Source organism: Bactrocera tryoni, unplaced genomic scaffold (genome assembly GCF_016617805.1).
Source record: "Bactrocera tryoni isolate S06 unplaced genomic scaffold, CSIRO_BtryS06_freeze2 scaffold_517, whole genome shotgun sequence".
Classification (NCBI taxonomy): Eukaryota; Metazoa; Arthropoda; class Insecta; order Diptera; family Tephritidae; genus Bactrocera; species Bactrocera tryoni.
Genome location: NW_024396204.1, coordinates 333346 through 355282, shown reverse-complemented (window position 1 = coordinate 355282; position 21937 = coordinate 333346). Strand labels below are relative to the sequence as shown.

The following is a 21937-nucleotide window of genomic DNA, read 5'->3' as shown; positions in this document are numbered from 1 at the left end:
AAAGTTATTCACAATATACAAACTATCAATGTAAAAGTTGTCAATTTTTCAACTTTAAATGCAAATATCTTTAAAACGCATCTCAGCGGCAATTATATACATACATATGTATATACATTTTCGTGATCTGGAGAACGTCACCTATCCATCGATTCCCATTTAATTCCCGAAATCCAGGGATGCTATTCTAAATCCCAGCCCTGTTTTTTTTTCATTCTTGTATATAATATGAATTTAGTTTCTTGCCTTCCGTATACCTTCAAAATTGAATATAACGAGTTTCGCCTTTCAAGTTAATTTCATAAGAATGTAAATATTGGGTAGTCGATAAAATCTTTTAGTATTTTATGTACATAGATGTACCTGCAGTCGTATATCTCAAGTGCTACCAATCACATTGTGTTATACCATATAGTGTATATGTATGTATATAAAGGGGGATTTTAAGCTTCATTTATCAAAAATAAAATTGAATTCGGGGAAGTTGAAAAAAAGTTACAGCTGTTCAAAAATGAGTGAAAATAGTCAAGTTTACGGAGACGATGTTGCATCAGTTCGTGTAGCACAACAATGGTTCGCTCGCTTCCGTTCTGAAAATTCCGATTTACGCCCGGAACACATAGAGCGCGACAGACTGCAAGCGACATCTGTCAAATATTAAATTACACATATTCTTAAGGACGCAGTTATTGAGGCAGCTGCACAACTACATAACTGCGTCCATAAGAACGTGTGTATTTTAATATTTGACAGATGTCGCTTGCAGTCTGTCGCGCTCTACGTATTCCGCCGTTACACTGATGGATTCTAGCGGAAAAATGGCTACAAGTGGTCGACCAAAATGGTGCATATTTCTTTATTTATTTATTGTTATAAATATAAAAAAAATATTTGCAGTTTGATTAGAAATACGAAGAGACTTTTTCGATTACCTATTAGTGTATTATTAAAAATGAAATCGGCTTTCGAAAAGCCTTCATTTAACAAATTTACTATTGTCTTCACCTGTTTGTATGCCCGGATATGTAAGTACATTGATTAAACTCTCAAAGCAAGACTTTTTTCTATCTATGTATAATAAAAAATAACTGCTGGTCGATAATTTGTTTCACTGTCATAATATTAAGGTACTCTCAGAGTAGAGGTGATTTATGTGAAAAATTATTATATTAATAATTGGTTAAAATTTATACAAATATGATTTAAAAATGTTCGTTTCTAGATAATTTCCGATCTTTTTTGCGAAATCTAATCTCAAAAGTGCCTTACAAATATGAAATACAGTAGCCTAATATTTTTTTCAGATATACATATGTATGTATGTATGTATCTATGTATGTACATTGTATATGTACATATATAATAATAACTTTCATCTTGGTTTGGTCAGTGTCGTTGGTTAGGTGTTTTAATAAAAAAACAGTATTTTGATGCCTTTGTATTTATTGGAAATTTATTTTTAACGTTATTAATAAAAGTTTTTAAAGAAATACATAGTTGTATCATTATTGTATAAGTTCATACATACATATATTCACATAAGTGTTGATTTCGTGTAAATTGAACAAACAATTACTATAAAAATTTGAAATACAATATTGCTCGATTTTATTTCAGTGTTAAGCTTTTTTCTAAATCTTTTGGATATCATAAAGTTTTTTATCTGGTCTGGTTTTTGTTCTGTTATGCTTAGTTGCTTATAGTTAATTGGAGTTTTTCTTCTTACAGTGAATCTGGTTGAAACGTGTTTACATTTGTAGGTACATAGGTTCATATGTACACCCATATGTATGTATGGACAACAGTGGTCTGCATTTCTATTGCACAAGCTAGCTTCAGACGTACACTAACGCTCAATGGTTCAGTCATTGTCGAGACAGCGAGGAAACGAAATCGCGTATGGTTGTATCGCTAAGGGAAATGTTCCCTGCACGAAATTCTTTCTGATTAGGAATGCATTTTGCTATTTGAATTACAGTTTGTGGTTTAGGTTATTTAAGTACGATAAAGTCAAAGTTTTTAAGGTCCAAAATAATTCTGTTTCTCATAAAATATTTAAAATTAATAAAAAAGCAAGGAATTGCTTGTTTCCCGAACGAATAAGCAAAATTCGCAAAATGTAAGGTTACATAGTTCTCATTTTCGTGCTCCCTGACACTGTGGCAGTTCCATCATTATCAGTGGTCGGCATGAGAGACCACTGATGTACAATATGTGTGAATATTGCAGCGTATTGGGTTTTACTCTATTTTACAATGTTTACAGTTTTTGCAAAAGCTTGTTTTTTGTACGCCAAAGAGGCAGCACGCATTTCCTTAGGAGATTAGAGAAGTTTTGAAATACCTACTTATGTATGTAGCTTTATATGTACCTTGCCATAAACCAAAACTTTTGAGATTTGTGTTCAAAATATACATTTCTATGAAAGGGAGGAATTTTCAAATTTAAATAAGTTAGTTAAATAAGTTTCAAATAAAAATATGAACATACGTGTACATATTATTTGTAAATTTTTATTTTTATTTAGCCATTTTTCTATTCTGAAATATCCAAGAATTGAAGAAAGCCGTACGCAGGGATCAGCAAAATTATTTTTCATAATAATTTATTGTTTAATTCCATACTTTGAAGAATTAAGAATTTTTCACTTGTGATAGATTTATGGTATAATTGTCAAGTTGCTGCTATGACAGCTTTTCAGTAATTACGGACAATTTTTAGCTTTGATGGATTATTAGTCAGCAATGACTCAGAAAAAGGCATGAGATTGAACAGTATAGGTATACTATATAGAGAATCACGTACGAATACCCATGTATTGGGCGATGCAAACTTACACATATACGATTGTTTTCATCAGTTTTTCCACAAGGCCCTTAAGAAAATGATAGAAACTTTGTTCTGCGCACTGACAAAATTTGTTCAGCTTTGACTGTCAAACTACCAGCAAGATGACTGTCACTGTTCTTGTGGGGATGGGTGTAGCTCTAATAGTTTTTGGACCTTGTTTGTTTTTCAATATAATGATTTGTGTACCTCCGGTTGACTTATGAGATATTTTAATAAAATATTACATATACATAAATGTATCTTTAATAAATTTTTAATTTTTAACAAAGGAATAATTACAAATCTTTAATTATATGTGTGTACATATGCTCATATGTTAAAAGAGAATGCCTTTGGAAATCAAATGTGTACGAGTACCAAAGACCAGCAGGTGCATTGTCATATACATTTTTTAATTCATTAATTAAGACATACCGACATGTACATACATGCATATCCATGTATATATGTTATTGTGTTACCCATACGGGCATACCGAATTGGTTCGCGCATTTTCTTTCTGGATATTGCAGTAGGATAACCTCCCACTTTTTTAAAACTGGCTCCGACATATATACTGAACCTAGTAAGCAGAGAGATGTTGGCATGACACCTACCACCTCTTTGCATGCCAAGTGAAGCCAACTCATCTAACCATCCTCTACAGTTGGTTCAACTCCGTCGAAATAAAGACTTAAGTATGTAATTTGAGCTTCCCGCAAATGGAGGGGACATATGTATGTAATCCGCTACATCAACAATAACAGCAAATCGAAATAGTTATCTTTCGATTATATGAGTTGTTTTTTCGGTTAAAACGAAAACATATGCATAATTTCCAAAAAAATGCTTGTAATCTTATTCATATTTGCCTGAACCACTCGTGCGGATCTCTAATGTATGTACGTATGTATGTATGTATGTATGTATATGCAAGAAAATTTTGGTACTTAATGTCTCTTGGATCGTAGTTGAGGTATGTTAATTTTAAGTCTACAACAGTCAGCTTAAGTTTTTATGTATACACTTGGTTATATTATATTTGAATGCGCTTTTGTTGCAATAGTTTTGGGACACATCAATATACGGTATATATTATCGGTGATTATTACAGGTAAAATGTAGAGTTCTAATCTCATTGTGTAACTTTAAGATTGTCAAATCTAATCACATTAACATCTATCTTTATACTGTCATATTTTAATGCTAATTTACTCTAAATTGTTATTAATAAATGTTTAGATTTTGTATAAAGGCGTGTACGAATAAATTAATAAAATACAGAAAAATTAGCGATGCTAATTAACAATTTTTGTAATCTCTGTTCGAGAAAAAAGTAAATTACCTTAATTTGAATCTTATTGTAAATTTGTATTTTAAATAATAATATACATATGTAGGTACTAGAGATTATCCGACTTTCTTGGAGCAAACTTACTGTCTACCGACATTAAGTATTTGATTTTATGTAAATACATTTATTATTGGTTAATAGTACTTAATGGTAAATGGACGACATTTGAAATTTGTTATAGATAAAGTAATAAAAGGCTTTTGTATATATGTAAATTTTCATTGTCACTGTTGTGTGTGTTGCGGTTTGGTGTTATACATTTAGAATTGTCAATGCAAACTGAAATGATCTAAATTTACATATTTATAAATACAAAATTCGTTTTTTAAGAAACCATTGGGTGTTTGGCTTTTTAAGGTTTTCTGTACATAGATCTAAGACTTAAGACTCTTAGTACTGATGTAATACAAACATAACTTGCTTGAGAATAAAAGGTTTTGTATATGTTTTGAAGAGAATATGAAATTATTAATCCCTTTGTAATTTACAAGTGTGACAATTGCTTACCAATCTACAGACTTTTTGTGATTCCCTAATATTTTGATTTTAATAGATCGAAGAAAAGTAGCTTACGTAGATTTATTAAAGTTTTTCATATATTAATAAAATTTCTTACAGCTATAAATGGTGGTAAATATTTTAATTAAATAATAATTCCAACATACATTTTTATGTACCATCTGGTATGTGTATAAGGGTCAATAAATATATTGAAGTTTTTGGTGTTTATGTAATTACGAACTAACGCATTTGTAAGTAACGAAGATATCGCTCTACAGTATATGCTAAAGTCTTTAATATATACGAATGTATATATATATATATATATATATATGTATATATATAAATACATAAATATATTTATATGATTATTTACATTATTACTACATGAATAATATTTCTTCATAAAATATATTATTGTAATGCGCAATTTAATTTCTTAATTTTGGTACATACATTTGTAGATTTAATTGTTAGCTTTAAACTTAAAGAAAATATTTAATGATTAAACTCGTGGTAGCATTTGTGTTTGATGCAACTCAATCAGAGCCAAAAAATACGAGCACACACATAAGTAATAGTTATAGAAATTCATTCAGCGTTTTGTCCACCTTTACCTGCCTCTCATGTTTTCCCATTTAAATGAAAACGTTAGCGAAATGAATATTTACCGAAAATAATATAAGCCTTTCAGCTAATGTTCGCGATTTGTCACAGAGACAGTAGGCACAGATAAACACCTATGAATGTGCTATTGGAGAAATAGATATCAATCAATTAATAATTATACTATCTCCTATTTGCTGATTGATTTTAATAACAATCCATACGAATATTATGAATGTGAAAGTTTGTGACATTTTCACGCGGAATCCACTTAACCGGTCACTATGGAACTTAATATATTTCTAATGGTATTAGAAAGGACATACAGATTGTGAAAATTGGAAAAAAGATATTTTGGAAGATATGATTGCCGAAAAATTTCAAAATGTAACAAATACAAATACGAATGTACATTAGAATATCAGATAAAATTGAGGTTTTCCTTTTTTTCACAACTAAAACGAAGATCATCGCGGTATAGTAATAGTGTACATACTATTCATGTATGGAAGGAATATGAAGGGGGCCGTCGCCTCGGGCGCAACATCTTGGGGGCGGCAAAACGATATTCGCTGTTTTTAAATATTCAGAAAAATACTTCAACAAATTTTTTTACAAAATTTATTATAAAAGATAAAGAGTTGTACACTCACGTCTAGAAGAAGTTATAAACGATAATGGCGCACATCTTTTTAAAATGGCAGAAAATCGTTAATATGTTAACTGCCTTTTTTGTATATTGTATTTCCAACTTACTGTTTTTGATTAAAAATAAAACAATTATTTCAACTTTAAAATGAAAACAATTTTGCTGCTTTTATAATTATTTCGCTGGTTGTATAACGAAAATAAGACGTTATATAAATAAATTAATAGTTCTGGAAAAAATTAAAATGTTAAATTAATCAACTGTCGGTCAGTCCCCGATTTTTATGAGTATTGCAATGCACAAAAATCGTGGTTCATAGTTTCCAGGATGTTTAGTTATTATTGTACACCAATTTACATATTACATAACATTGGTATGGAATTTATGTAACTATGACCTCAATGGGACGACCAAAAATACAAAAAAAATATAAGTAAATATACCAAACATTAAACATAAGATATATTGAAAGGGTTTTCATAAGATTTACATTGGGTTGTTGTAAATAAAATGTAATTTGTTTGCAAGAAATGAAAACGAAAGTATTCAAGTATGTATGAGTATGTATGTATATTTTGACTTTGTGACAGTGCCTTTATAAATATGCAACACTGGGACTCATTTAAGCTTTAGTTCACCACTTAAATAGGTACCAAATGCACATATGTACATATGTACATATAATTTCCTTATTATGTATTATATATTTGTTAGAGAAATGTATTAGCATTCTACTTTAAAGCATAATTAATAAAAAGCTTTAATAAATATGGATTTGAGTTAACAGGTAATGTAAGAGTTGTGTCGAGAACACTATTTACTTTATACTTTGCGTATTGGTTCAATTTTTTGTGACATAGCTGTCAAAACCCGCTGGTTGTCAATTACGCGGAGGCAACTAATGTATGACCGCACTTCTCCCTCACTCTTCGGTGATGGTGGCTCCAGTCCTTAAATTAAAAGAAATGTTTAAAAATCGAATTGAAATATCCCATAAAAGTAATTTACCTAAACTCCGTGAACGGCAGAAGCGAATGGTGCGCATAGTCTGCGCCATCATATGCATTTTCTCGAAATTAACCAGACCTTCTAAACTAGTTTTATTACCTTCATGGGCAAAAGTCATATCTTTCAGTAAGAGTGGCATGAATGGTATTACTGGCGGTTGCAGTTTGCCTACATAAACACGGTACGCACGATGATTGCGACTGGGATCGATGAGAGCTTCGAATTCCTGGAAGAGTTTTCGAAATTTCGAAGGTATTTTCTCCCAGGTTTGCGTGAGGCGCAAAACGGCCATATTTGAAAGGCCCATTGTGATGGCAAAGAAAGCATTCAGATTCTGATATTCCTTGCAGCTAGGTATAATTTATAATAATATAGTATATAATAATATACATATATCGGATAAATTTATATACTACTGTGATCAAATTGAAAGGTGAATTTTGCCCATTTCATCTTCTTTAAAGTAATCCCCTTTCGCTGCAATACACTTATGCTAACAAATTTTCCAGTCATCATAGCACTTGGAAAAATCCTCCGTCATGATTGCCATCAGCGCCTTTGTCGATTTAGCTTTTATATCCTCGTAGTGGTCATGTGAATTTGCTGAATAGCAAGAAGTTACACGACGGCAAATCAGCGAATGCGGTAGTTGCGGCACGATATTAGTTGAAAATGTGGCGAAATGATCACGAATAACCAATGCAATATGCATTATCGCACTTCTTTGTTCAATAAATTCAGACATAGTAAAAATCGAAGTAACAGTACTACCAATTTACCGATTCGAAAATCACGCGAAGTATAAATTAACAATTCACCTTTCAATTTGATCACAGTAGTATTGGTTAGACGGATACAGAGATCAAGAACTAGAACAATTGCACCAAATTCTTCCGAGTTGGTGATAGCTTCAATATCAATTTAGCACTAGTACAGGGGTTTTTGTTCAATATCTCTTATCATTCGTTTGATACATTCTTAGCGGTTTATCATCTAAGTTTTCCAACATAGAAAGTCCAACAGCTGACATCTTAAACCATTGTGCATCGAGCATTCTGTGATTTTGCAGATATCAGAGCGATATTTTCGGTCAAAAGTCAACTATAGATACTGTGGTACACATATTCGGTAATTAGGGGTTTGAACAGTTTTGGTTGGATTTGGGAAATTTTTGGTCATATGGTGACATTATAAAGAATTTCACCTACTAATTTTATTTGAAATCGGTCGGTTGTGTCCCAAGCTAATGTCTCTGTCTTATTTAGTTATTAGTTTACTACACTTTTGGTAGTTTTTAACTGTACTGTTATATGGTGAGTGAGCGGCGTTCTTATTTATTGGTTAGGTTTGGAACTTTGAAAATTTTTGGTTAATGGCGTTTTGTGGGTGTGACAGTAGACCGATTATGCCCATCTACAAACTCGTACTTTTTAACTAAGGAACGCGAAGACGAATTTTCATTACGATATCTTAATTTTTGCTCAAGTTACATCTTGCACGACAGACTGACAGTCATTCGGATTCGAACTCGTCTCATCATCTTGATCATCGAGTTAGATATACTATACATAGGTGAACAATACTTCATAGCAAAATATTGTAAGAGTATAAAAAGCGCAGGGCCGGCCCTACCGAGCCAACTCGTACCAGTCTTTATTGACTGTGCGCTCTATAAGCAGCCGACAAGTTAGCAAAACCCGTATTGCCGTAAATAAATTTGGAACGATATCGAATAATTTGATTGAACAAATATATACATATTTATAGCGTCCAGTGGTGAATTGTTAAGAGTAATTTTTCTACCAATAGCTTGTAATTCGTTTTCAGGAGTTAACAATATTTATAATTTCCTGGCAACACTGCCTCGTCTAGTTCTGAGCTATAAAAAATTCGAGCGAGGAAATAGTTCATTATTTCGCAAAGTTAAATTTGTTAGCTGAAGCCGAAATAATAGTTTCCAGTGCCTAAAAAAGGAAACAATTTGGTACTAAAGCACTTTCCTGCAGGGCTTATATAGGTGTATGCGGATGTTAGCATAAGATTTTAATTAAAAGTACTTTGACTTACTAGGCAGCTAATTTGATGAACTTTCTTAATAATCCAACACGTTTACACATGCTGCTGGTAGTTACTATTTCCGTTGCGATCCAGAATTGCAATTCATTAAAGCGACGAAGAAATACATCTAGATTGGCGGTTATCTTAAATAAGTAAAAAATTAATTCGAGTTTATAAATTTATAATGCATAAAAAACGACTAATTTCGTATATACAACATATGTATATACTATTGGAGTAATAAAATATACATATACATATGTACGTAGTTTAATTGAATAGGAAATCTCCTCAAATTAAAATTAATGATGAAAAATAGTATTTATTGTGCTTAATTGATTTTTCATTCGTAAATGTACTGATTTTAAGCATTGAAATAAAATTTTCTCCTCACTTTGCCAAAGTGATGTCTCCCAAATGTTTGATACAGAAGTTCATACTCATGTACTGCCCAAAACAGATCCCAATCAAAAAGTGTCATTTGGTACGCTATTTCTTTCGTGCTCAATATTTCCAAATCAATGTCTATGCCTTCAGTTGGTCCTTCTTGTTCAGGGAGTGGTGTCTAAAAAGTTATTAGTATGTAATTTAAGTGTTTACTTTATGTAAATTATTTATTATTAAATACACTTATTACCAATGCATCCAGGTGATCTTTCACTGAGACAAAAAGACGACCATTCAGGCTGAGGCTAGTGGGAATACTAACATCGTTATCTTTATAGAGTGAACGCTCTCCGTTCGATTTTACTTCGATTAGTACTAGATCTTCAGGTCCTCGGTTTAATTGCAGTTTATCGGCAGCACAGGCTTTTATTATCCCGGCGGTAGTATGGAGTGGAAATCTTAAAGTGCAGTATGTGTGATCGGCACAGTATACTCGAAATATGACTATAACAAGTTACATATTGAAAGAATTTATATTGATAAGAATCCATATAACATACTATCGTCATCGGGACGAATAATAGTTTTTGAAGGTGTAGCATTTCCGCTAAATAAACATATGGGTTGTCCATTTGGTGGTAGCTTCCATTTTTGCCCAGTGTTTTGATTACGATCCTCCTGATAACGTGTCATTTGTGTAAGAACATTATGTATAATGCTAGTTTCTTCACTCAGTTCTTGATCAGCTTCTATTTCAGTTGCTAAGTCCTTTTAAATGAAATAGAATTTTGTTAATGACATATTATTTTTATTTGACAAACAATTGTAATTTTGACATATTAATGTTTGTCGAACCTCAATAAAATCACAGACGGTTGGTTCGTCGAATGCTGCATGCCGCACGGCCGTCACCCATTTTTGCATGAACTGTACAACGCGCTTCTTGAAGTTAATTATATATTCCCGATCCTCTGGGGTTTGCGAACCATTGTTCGAGTCGCAATGAAAAGTGCATTGTAGTTAAGGAATACTAACTTTAACGTTATACTATTATCAAAATATTGAAAGAGATTATCAGAACAAAAGAAAAGCACCTGCCAATTTTGAAGGTCTACGATGGAAAAAGCGGTACGAGTGGAAAGATAAGCCACTTAAAAAAGAGATAAAATTACAAAATCCGTATCCATATTAAAATTTTAGTAGGTCCTGTCTGTTCATTATATAATTAAGAACGTTTTGTCTACCTGTTCGAATTTTTTTAAACTAAAATTATAGTGTCCATCCATTTTGCAGCTTGAAGCTGTATATACTTGTATGTATGTACTTACATATGTATGTTTATTGAGGACTAACCTGAAATGCAAACATTCTATTTGTTTCCTTGCGTGGAAACAAAAAGCTTTAATTTTTAGTTATTTAATTCATTTTGCTTATGGAGATGTGTCTTAAGAGACAGGATAACAATTTTTGGTTATGTGATTGATTCTGTGGCCTGGAAACAAGAAAGCTTTTGCCATTAATGACGGGACTTTGGAGAAATTACGGTCTGTGCAGCTCATGATCAACTCTCATCTGAACTCTACCTTTCCATTCAAGTTTAATCACGAACAGTTGTCAGTAAAAGGTAATAGACAGTTGTGTTATGTATGTATATAATAAGTAAAATAACCTATCGCGACGATCGTCTGGATCGAGAGTTTGTCTAAATAAATTAAAAATCCATATATGGTTAAGTATGTATGAGTAATAATATTTTTGCGTTTATGTTTTTATTTACAAAAGGATATTAATTGGCCAGTTCATCCACTAGCTGCACAACAGGCATGAAAACTATGTGTGTAAGCAAAAAATCGTCCAAAAAGGGATCCAAACCGCTCACTTGATTTCCGAGCCGTGTTTCCAATAAATGTTCCAACATCTTTGATGGAGTTCCCGACATTACCGTATACCTGTTTGAAGTAATCAGAGGAGTAGAGTTAAGCAATATATTTTTACTATTGCCGTCAATTTATTATTAATGATACAACTGTGGCGGCGGTACTTTGATCACTAATCGAAAGGAAGTGGGTCACATATAAAATGGTATATTAGACCTTCGGCACAACCAAAGAAAAGTTAAACATTATTTGACAGAAGATATCGGTCAAAATAGTCTTTGTTCTCTCATAGTAGAAAGTAAACATTAAAATTAAATTTAAATCCATTAATAAATTTATGATGCATCCAATTGTGAAATTTTTAAAGATATTAATGTGACTCAAATGGTAATACGCTGAGCACTAAGCTAATTATGACGTATATTAGATGCTTTTTTAATCACGAGCAGTTGTCAGTAAAACGTCATAATCATACATATACATACATATGTAATCGCTAATTTTGTAAAACTTACTTAAATGCTGAATGCTGGCCCCTTTGCTTAGCCACACGCTCGAGCACTAAAACATCCTTGCCGTGTTCTTGAAGTCTCAACGTATTTGCCTCTACATCGCGCAGAATACGATTGAAATGTTCCTTATCAACGCGTAAAAGATGACAATTATTCTCCTTTAAGACGATTGTTGCTGCTCTAATAGGATTCAAACGGGCTTAGTTCAAAATATATAGATTTACATTCATACATACATATACATATGTATACATATACATAATATTTATTGTTTTATTTATATTTTGTCTTCCAAGTAGGCTAAGGAGGTTTCTTACTTTTCGAACAGAAATAAAATAAACAGTATAAATGAGATAAAACATGTTGACAAAGAAATTATATTCCCTTTCATTACTATACATTTTACTTTCTTCGCTAAATGGTCGTCAGTACCGACTATTCTTCGTTGTTTTATCTTTGTTGTACAAGAAATAAAGGTAATAAATCCTAGAATATGGGAAACTTACCTGGGAGCATCGTTTATTAATGCGAGTTTACCAAAATCATCACCATTCTTAAGAGTAGCTACGGTACCTTTCCCATGTATTACCACGTCCACAGATCCCTTGAGCAATATATACCATGAACGACCTTCATCACCTTGATTAAATACTGTGTTCAAAGAAATATAAATATTAATGAGCCCTACACTTCACAACTCTCTTCAATCAACTTTTATTTTTTTACAAATAATTTAATAAGCCGAAAATTAAATATCCCGCAATTTATATATTATAATTACAATGGAAGATGGAGTCATGTGTAGAAGTTCACGCTAGTGAGGAGAGTTATCTGAATGCCGTTAACTTGGAAGTGGCCAGAAACGATTATTTTACATAGGCTGAAGCAGCTCACGACTTCCGGAGTATCCTCTGGGTAGCCAGAACACATTCGTTTGAAGGCGAGCCAAAGAGAGAAGGCGAAACCTCCCCTCCACAGGGTTGCGCTTTGGGACCCACCACGTAAAAACCACTACCATTAAAAAAAAGAAATCAGCATCGGATGAGAGAACCCCCTTCTGATGACGAACCCTGCAAACGTGTTACGGATTATGACTTAAGGGCGTGCACCTGTAATGTCCGGTCCCTTAATTGAGAAGGTGCCGCTGCCCAGCTGGTTGTTGTAATCGTTAGGGTGAAGACTGACAATACCGCCGTCCAAGAAATGCGATGGCATTTACTACATCTTTAGTACTAGATTTCACCATAAGAAAATTCATCAAGCTACCTGGCTGTCTCCGGATCGAAAAGCCACAAACCAGATCGATCATGTTGTGATAGACGGAATACACGATTCCAGTCTTTTAGTTGTGCGTACGCTCCGAAGCCCTAACATCGACATGAACCACTAACTTGTTGCAGCCAAGATGCGCACTCGCCTCATTTGTCAACACAAGGAAGTTTCGACGTCGAAAAACTGCAATCACAACAGACAGCCAAACGATTTACTACTGGACTTGCACTCCTGCTCTCTGAGAGCACTCATCAGCAACTCGGTATAAAGGAACTGTGAGACGGCATTTAAAGCTCCTTGCGTACAGCTGCAACGAAACCATTGGATTTCGGAAAATGCAAAAGAACAGTTGGTATGACGAGGAGTGCCGTGTCGCAGCGGAGAGAAAACAGACTGTCTCGTGCGGGATGGGATAGATACCGAGAGCTAAAGAGGGAAGCGAGACGCATGACGAGAGTATGAAAAGTTTGATATGCTGGCCGACAGGGGTGGTGCTTGAAACGCGGCGACTAACAGAAGGTTGCAAGACTGGAGCATACTCTTGTAGAACCCCAAAGGTGATCTAGTAAGCGATGCCCAGAGCATATGTACTAAAATTATGGAGAGAACACTTCTCCAGCCTCCTTATCCAGGAGATATCGAACCCGATTCCCTAATTGATGACGATAGAATAGACGTTCCATTGCCCGACCATGAATAAGTTCGAATAGCAATTCGATTTAACTTACGTATTGTTCCAGCTTCTGCATGCGATTCAAAAACGATAATGGAGGAGAGTTCACGCTTTATACTTGTCGACAAATGTGAAAGGGCCGTTATGTGTAAAAGCTCCTCAAAAATCAGTTCAAGTTCTTCAGGAGTTCGTTCGTGTGAGCTGAAATTAATATTTATACAACTATGTAGTTACAAACGTCCATATACATACATACGTGCTATATAAGAATACATTAGGCTACAAATGAAGGTATAAATTTCGCAGACGTTATTTCAACGCAGATTTATTAAAATAAATAATTAGTAATTCATACATAATATTATATTTACATAGGTATTTGAGTAACAAATTATAAATTAACAAATTTTGGTTCTAATATTTTAATTGGAATAATATTCTATTGACGCTTCGTCTCTAAGCAAAATTATTGCAAATTTGTACGGCTGCTTTTCGTTATTTTATATATTCCAAAATTGACCACAAACGCTATATTGGTATGTAATATCTTTATACTTCCATTTGATAACTAGTGTATATGCATTCGTATAATGATGTAAATATGTAAGTAATACTTTCGTCTAGATAATTACTTTAAGGGTTTATATTTACGATGTTATTAATTATAAACTCGAAGAAAGATAAAATCGAATATACAAGGAAACAATATACATACATACATATGTATATTGTAATAAGCGGTGCCATCCTCGTTTATTGGCAGCTACAGCGCTTTTCTTGATTGGGACGCGGAGATACAAGCTGAGCTTCCATAACTCGAAGTCTCTCTAACTCGAAGTTTGTTTGTGGATTATGTTGATTCGAGTTAGAGAAGTTCAACTGTCTTTGATTTAAAAAATGATAATCAATGAAATTTCAACGCTAGTGATCGAAACTAGTTTTCAAAGTTACAGTATTCCACACTGATACCTACAGCTCCCACACCAAAAAGTTCTAAGTTTCGAAATTTATGGCTAAATAAGGTTAAATAATAAAAACTTTATAATGAAGCTGTCAGTCATCTTGACAACACTAGAAGTGTCCAAGGCCACTTATATAAATGAATGTGCATAAGTGTGTAACAACTAATTCTACACTTTGATGTGTACATATGTATATATGTATGTACTTACGGCTTTCGTAAAATCATTCGCAGTATTGCATCTGGTCCACGTTGGAAAAGTGTGCTCAGAGACTCACGAACATATTCATTAGCAGCATTAGTATCCTCGGTCGTTGAGTAGCTGCCAGCACTGCCATCTTCGTCAACACGAAAACGGTACAAAAAACATTTATCCTTAAAGGGTTGCTCTTTATTCACTGAAACAGTAAAAAATCGTAAAAATATTGTATTATAGTATACTAGTATTTATACAAATTTACATACATATGTGTGTGTGTGAATGAAAGGACATACCTCTTATCAAACAACTATATACATATGTACATATACAAATTTATATATAAACAAGGAAAAACGTTAACTTCGGCTGAAGCTAATATACCCTTCACAGTTGCATTTCTTTTAGTAACTATGTGTCCAGTTCGTATGGAAGCTATATGCAATAGTAATCCGATCTGAACAATTTTTTCGGAGATTATGTTATTACCTTAAGCAGTAATCCATGTCAAATTTCGTGAAGATATCACGTCAAATGCGAAAGTTTTCCTTACAAGCCCTTGATTCCGACCTTTCGGTTTGTATGGCAGCTATATGCTATAGTGAGCCGATCTGAATAATTTCTTCGCATATTACATTATTATCTTAGAAAATAACCTGTGCCAACTTTTGTGAAGATATATCGTCAAATGAGGAGGTTTCCCGTGCAAGCATTTGATTCCGATTGTTCAGTTCAGACAGACGGACATGGCTAAATTGACTCAGCTCAACATACTGATCATTTATATATGTGTATACTTTAGAAGGTCTCCGACGCTTCCTTCTGGGTGTTACAAACTTCGTGACAAACTTAATATACCCTGTTCAGGGTATAAATATACATATAAGTAGGCTTTGTCCGGAAAGTAATAGGACTGATTTTCCTCCGTCGCGACTGTACTTAAGAGCGTGACCGCAACGCGTACCGATTGGATTCGATAGAGGGCGTTCCTAGCTAACGAAAGAGACCTGCGACTTCGACAAACACCGACAATGTGATTCGTGTGCGCAAAGTTATGAGCTCAGACCGTCGACTAAGTATTCGTTTAATTGCTCAGATGTTAAATTTATCAAACTCTGTGGTTCATGACATTCTGACGGAGCACTTGAACATGCGCAAGTTGTGCAAGGATGTTCTGGAGAATGCCTTTCGTGACGCCTTCAATGCTTGGAAATCGCGACGCAGAAGGAGCCTATTATGAAAGTTTTTAAAGAATTGTAACGATTGGTTCAATCAATTTTTTTAAATCGACTCAGTCCTATTACTTTCCAGTATATACTAAAGAAAGCTATATAAAAACCAAGCAAAGCCATTTGGATCGATTGCAACAGCTCCACACCTTTTAGGAAAACCCCTTTATTATTAAAAATAAAACTTTCTGTGTGTATTTGCAGACTAACCATGGGATAGCACCCCTTCTTCAAGCAGCGCTTGCCACATGCCAGCAGCTTGGGCTCGAGTGTGAACAATAGATGACAAATTCAACAGCCAATCCACTAATTCCGTTCCTGGTGCACATTTTCGAATAAATTTACCAGCTACCTGTAAGAGTAAATGAGTGTAAATATTTACACACATCCATTAAGGTGTAAACATGATAGTACGTATATACATTCTATATATAAAAAATGAAATAAAGTTATATTTTTGTATAGTTTTTTAAGATTAATTAATAATTTAATTATTTAGTCAAGTAAATAGGTTGTTTATAATCTAATTTTAGATGACATCACCCCACATTTCGGGTAATGCATTTGTATAAAATTTAACACATACAAAATATTTTCTCAAACTTACTTTTCTATCCTTGAGACAACTTGAACCGTCAGCAATAAGAAGTGTACGCAAGGCCCATCCCATTCGACTCATAGTAGAACTCGGAGACTGGTGAAGACGGATAAATTTGATGAATAATTGCAACACGGTTATGGTGGTAAATAAAAAAGTATTTTATATCAGTTATAAAAGAACGTACGATCAATGTAAGAAAAATGAAAAGTTTTATGTATGTATACATATGTATGTATATGGTAAGTACAAGGTCTGTCGCAAAAGAAACAGGACTGTTAAAAAAAAACAAAAAAAAAAATTAATATTTTTCAAAAGTTATATTTTTTTATTCAAAGTAGTTTCCTTGTGCTTCGATACAGCGTTAAGCCCGGTCAATTAGCATTTCAAAACCATTTTGCGAGTTAGTTCACCCCTGGGGCTTTCAGGAAAGCCCTCAACCTCCCCTCTTCCCTACCAGGGGCGTGGCAATAGCGTTCACAAAAAATGTAACATTTTGAGAAAAATTACATTTAAAACGCTCTAGCGGCTGAAGTATTTGACCTAGATAAACATACAAACAATTTGGACATGTAACGAACATGAAAACAGATAAATTAACCGTGCGAAGTGATAGAAACATACCAAAGTTTATATATTTTCATACAAAATATATGGGCTCTAGCCAAGCACCATTGGTGCACTAAGGTGTAATATTATAATATCCTTTTTTAGTCTTTTTCGATAAGATATCCTTGCATTTTTTTTTCTGAATTCTATAGATAATAAAATTCTAGGAAGCTACCTGAAGCGCAAGTCGTTTGCTACACTCTAAATATATGTATTTAAATAACATTTAAAAACAAAATATGCCTGGCCAGACCCGAGGGTCTCAATGAGGGTTAAGGTCATTTTTCGGAATGCTCTTGAGAATATCGGTCGTCGCCTTTTGGATAGCTGAAATGTCCTGAAACCAGTGTCCTTTCATGGGCAAATGAAGTTTTCCAAATAGGTAAAAATCACAGGGTGCCAGATCAGGTGAGTAGGGTGAGTGATTAATGGTTAATATGGAGTTTTTTGTAAAAAAATCAGTGACAAGCGTCGACCGATGACACGGCGCATTATCGTGCAACAGGCGCCAGGACCCTGCCTCACGGTTTTGTGGTCGAGTACGACGAATGCGTGACAAAAGACGCTCATAACACCAAGGTAAGACACAGCATTAATCGTTTGGGCAGGTGGGTCGAACTCTCGGTGTACAATACCCTCGGAATCGTAAAAACAAATCAGCATTGTCTTTATTTTTGACTTCTGAAGACGACCGACTTCTGATCGTCACAGAGGTCCTCAAGACCTTCTCGGAATCACTTAACTGATCACCATACACTTTTTTCATCATTTGAAATGTTTCAGTAAACGTTTCCCAAGTTTAAAACAAAATTTAATATTTGCTCTTTGCATTTTACGACCGATGTTCAAAAGCTGCTGTCACTTTTTGATCTATAACATCGATTGTAGTTATCCAGTTGTCTTAAAATTTTTACGAAATGTCAACAAGAGATCAAACTTTTTATTTCATATACCCACCAATAGGTGGCGCCACCAGAAACAGTTATATTTAAAAAGTTCTGTTTCTTTTGCGACATTCCTTGTATATGTAATGGTTGATTTCTTCTAAGATCTAAATGTTTTCAACAGGATGGTGTCTTAAGGTATACAACGCGTACTCTCAAACGATTAGTTTAATGTACGAGCTTCTCACCGACCGAATTTATTAGGTTAGGAGATATATGTAAGTGCGTTAAAACACTTTATGTGATAGGCACCCGTCAATTCAATGATCTTTGCCATAAAATAGAACTGCATTCCAGCAGTGCCGCGCAAATATGAAACGATAGGATAATCGGATGGTGGTTCTTCTTAATATTGATCGATTTCGATTGAAGTTTGTTACACTATAACCATACACTTTCTGTGTTTTTAATTTTCTTATTCCATGGTGTATACTGAGGCATACTTTATATAAGTTCTTTTACGACTATTTTCATTTCACTATTCCAACTCATATTTTTATAATATAATAAACAAGTACCACACGAAGAAGTTAGAACCAACCTGGGAAAAATGTACCGATTTCACTCAAATGTACATTTTAAATGTACCAGTCGGCGTTAAATATATTTAGTATTAAAAATATTGAATGTGACATTGGAAAATGCCCTTACCTCTGAAATAGGTAAAGCCGGATTCGGATGATCTGGACTTAGAGGACGCTTAGTTGGAGACGAAGCAATTGGTGAAACTCCGGAACCGAACCCTGTGAAACAAGATGTAAATATAGAAAAATTAAATTAGTAATATTAAAGTTTTATTAAGGGGTCAGTAGGGTAAACTTTTTTAAATTTTTTTTCTTTTTCCATTTTATGTTCCCTTATACCCTTAGAATTAATGTAGAAACCAACTTTACCATTGGAAGGTTTTGAAAAAGGCTCATAAGTAATAATACAGCTCGACGTTCGGAGCGCTCGGAGTGCACACCTCAAACTTTAAACGCGTTTTTCTCAAAACACACTTTTTGACATGATGGCGGACATGATTCCGGTCAACCTACTCAACCGATTTGCTTCATTTTTTTTAAATGTTCACAAAACGCCTGGCTATTGTCCCTGTATTTTTTATAATTTATTGACAACATGGGGACTACAAAAAAAAAAAAAAAAACAAGTAAGGAAGGGCTAAGTTCGAGTGTCACCGAACATTTTATACTCTCGCATGATAAAGTGATAATCGAGATTTCATTATACGTCATTTACATATTTTTCAAATACCGTATTTTTGTAAAGTTTTATTCCGCTATCATCATTGGTTCCTAATGTATATACTCGTATTATACAGAAAAGGCATCAGATGGAATTCAAAATAGCGTTATATTGGAAGAAGGCGTGGTTGTGAACCGATTTCACCCATATTTCGTACATGTCATCAGGGTGTTAAGAAAATATTATATACCAAATTTCATTGAAATCGGTCTAGTAGTTCCTGAGATATGGTTTTTGGTCCATAAGTGGGCGAGGCCACGCCCATTTTCAATTTTAAAAAAAAGCCTGGGTGCAGCTTCCTTCTGCAATTTCTTCCGTAAAATTTAGTGTTTCTGACGTTTTTTGTTAGTCGGTTATTTCAACATAACCTTTGTATGGGAGGTGGGCGTGGTTATTATCCGATTTCTTCCATTTTTGAACTGTATATGGAAATGCCTGAAGAAAACGACTCTGTAGAGTTTGGTTGACATAGCTATAGTAGTTTCCGAGATATGTACAAAAAACTTAGTAGGGGGCGAGGCCACGCCCACTTTTCCAAAAAAATTGCGTCCAAATATGCCCCTCCCTAATGCGATCCTTTGTGCCAAATTTCACTTTAATATCTTTATTTATGGCTTAGTTATGACACTTTATAGGTTTTCGGTTTCCGCCATTTTGTGGGCGTGGCAGTGGGCCGATTTTGCCCATCTTCGAACTTAACCTTCTTATGGAGCCAAGGAATACGTGTACCAAGTTTCATCATGATATCTCAATTTTTACTCAAGTTACAGCTTGCACGGACGGACGGACGGACAGACAGACATCCGGATTTCAACTCTACTCGTCACCCTGATCACTTTGGTATATATAACCCTATATCTGACTCTTTTAGTTTTAGGACTTACAAACAACCGTTATGTGAACAAAACTATAATACTCTCCTTAGCAACATTGTTGCGAGAGTATAAAAATAAAGAAGCACTCAGGCGCTCTAATGAAATGATGGTTTTTATAGGTTTTCGGTTTCCGCCATTTTGTGGGCGTGGCAGTGGGCCGATTTTGCCCATCTTCGAACTTAACCTTCTTATGGAGCCAAGGTTCATCATGATGTCTCAATTTTTACTCAAGTTACAGCTCGTCACCCTGATCACTTTGGTATATATAACCCTATATCTGACTCTTTTAGTTTTAGGACTTACAAACAACCGTTATGTGAACAAAACTATAATACTCTCCTTAGCAACATTGTTGCGAGAGTATAAAAAAACGTTAACTACTTTTTTATTTATCAACGTTTTTTTCATACTTCTAGTAGGGACGGTAACCATTCACGTACTTTTTAAGAATAAATTGGGTTTTTGTGTAAAAAAGTTATATTGTAGAATAAAAATTTCTATGAAAAAAATGTTACAAAAAACAGGCCAGATTACCCTACTGATACCTTAAATTATTGTGAGAAAAGCGTGGAATGCTCGATATATGAAAATTATGTCACCAGCACCCCACGCTTTTTTCACAATAATGCAGGAATTTTTTTTTTATTGTTAGTTTATACAAAGAATTATTCTTCACTTTTTAGTTTGATATGTATTAAAAGCGTGTTTTTTAGTTTTTTTAAACTATATGTACACATGTATTTTTAATTTTTTGAGAAACCCCAAATTTGTTAAAATATGAACTATGACATGTAGTATTGGTTAAGTAAATCGATAGTTATGCCAGAGAACATAAAACATAACATGTTTTTAAGTTCTCTGGTTAGAGCAGAAGTCTGAAGCAAAGCGAAGCCATTTCAATAATTTTATATATTTTACAATAGTATCACAGTGTGTTGATGTGCAATTCTCCGCAATTATGTATGTTTCTATCATTTCTTGGTACTTTAGAATTAAATCTATTAAGGTGTGCTATTTAATTGGAACTGACATACATCTTTAACCCTTTCGACCCCGATTTTCTTCCTGTAATCTTAAAATTTTTTTTTAAGTTTTAATCTCATTGTATTTATTCTAGAAAGGTATAGTAAAATTTTCAACTCGCCACTCCCACCCGTTTGAGCGCTACAGAATGTTGCCTGTGAGCAACGTTGGGCAATGGTGGTATAGAATTTATTAATATTTTTTTTTTTTTTGTAATCGCATTTTATTTTATTTATTGGGGAAAAATTAGGTATGAAAAGACAAAAAACAGTTTTTATTGTTATTGCAGCAAAGATGGACCTTACATTTAAGACATTTGGACATTGGAGTTCCTGTCTTGCACAACCTGCAGCTCCCTTTTTCACCGAATACTACCCAATGTTCCGTCTTATCATATCGTTTCGTTTCTGGAGGGTTCGGCTGGAATCTGTACTTTTTCGTGTTATGCGACGACACACTGCTCGATGGAGAGTTTGTATCGCTATCATTCCTCTCTGCGTTGGACGGTCTGCCTCGCTTTCTTTGCAT

At 34.0% G+C, this 21937-nt stretch overlaps 1 protein-coding gene across 4 annotated transcripts in view; it reads right to left on the bottom strand.

Annotated features, from left to right (window-relative positions):
• Positions 1-6484: 6484 nt before the first annotated feature.
• Positions 6485-21937, bottom strand: part of LOC120781211 (rap guanine nucleotide exchange factor 4) — a 33399-nt gene continuing 17946 nt past the window's right edge. For 3 of the 4 annotated variants that reach the window (XM_040113331.1, XM_040113332.1, XM_040113333.1), the window contains exons 7-21: positions 18918-19009; positions 16723-16809; positions 16326-16467; positions 14899-15085; positions 13782-13927; positions 12288-12432; positions 11785-11961; positions 11180-11341; positions 10248-10401; positions 9953-10160; positions 9643-9896; positions 9400-9570; positions 9015-9148; positions 6948-7297; positions 6485-6889 (exon numbers count right to left, since the gene is read on the bottom strand). In XM_040113331.1, the coding sequence (XP_039969265.1) occupies positions 6762-6889; positions 6948-7297; positions 9015-9148; positions 9400-9570; positions 9643-9896; positions 9953-10160; positions 10248-10401; positions 11180-11341; positions 11785-11961; positions 12288-12432; positions 13782-13927; positions 14899-15085; positions 16326-16467; positions 16723-16809; positions 18918-19009 (2537 nt within the window). In that variant the 3' untranslated portion in view covers positions 6485-6761. Of the gene's footprint in view, positions 6890-6947; positions 7298-7856; positions 8912-9014; positions 9149-9399; positions 9571-9642; positions 9897-9952; positions 10161-10247; positions 10402-11179; positions 11342-11784; positions 11962-12287; positions 12433-13781; positions 13928-14898; positions 15086-16325; positions 16468-16722; positions 16810-18917; positions 19010-21937 lie in introns of those variants that run through there. The other variant, XM_040113334.1, reaches the window with a different exon arrangement.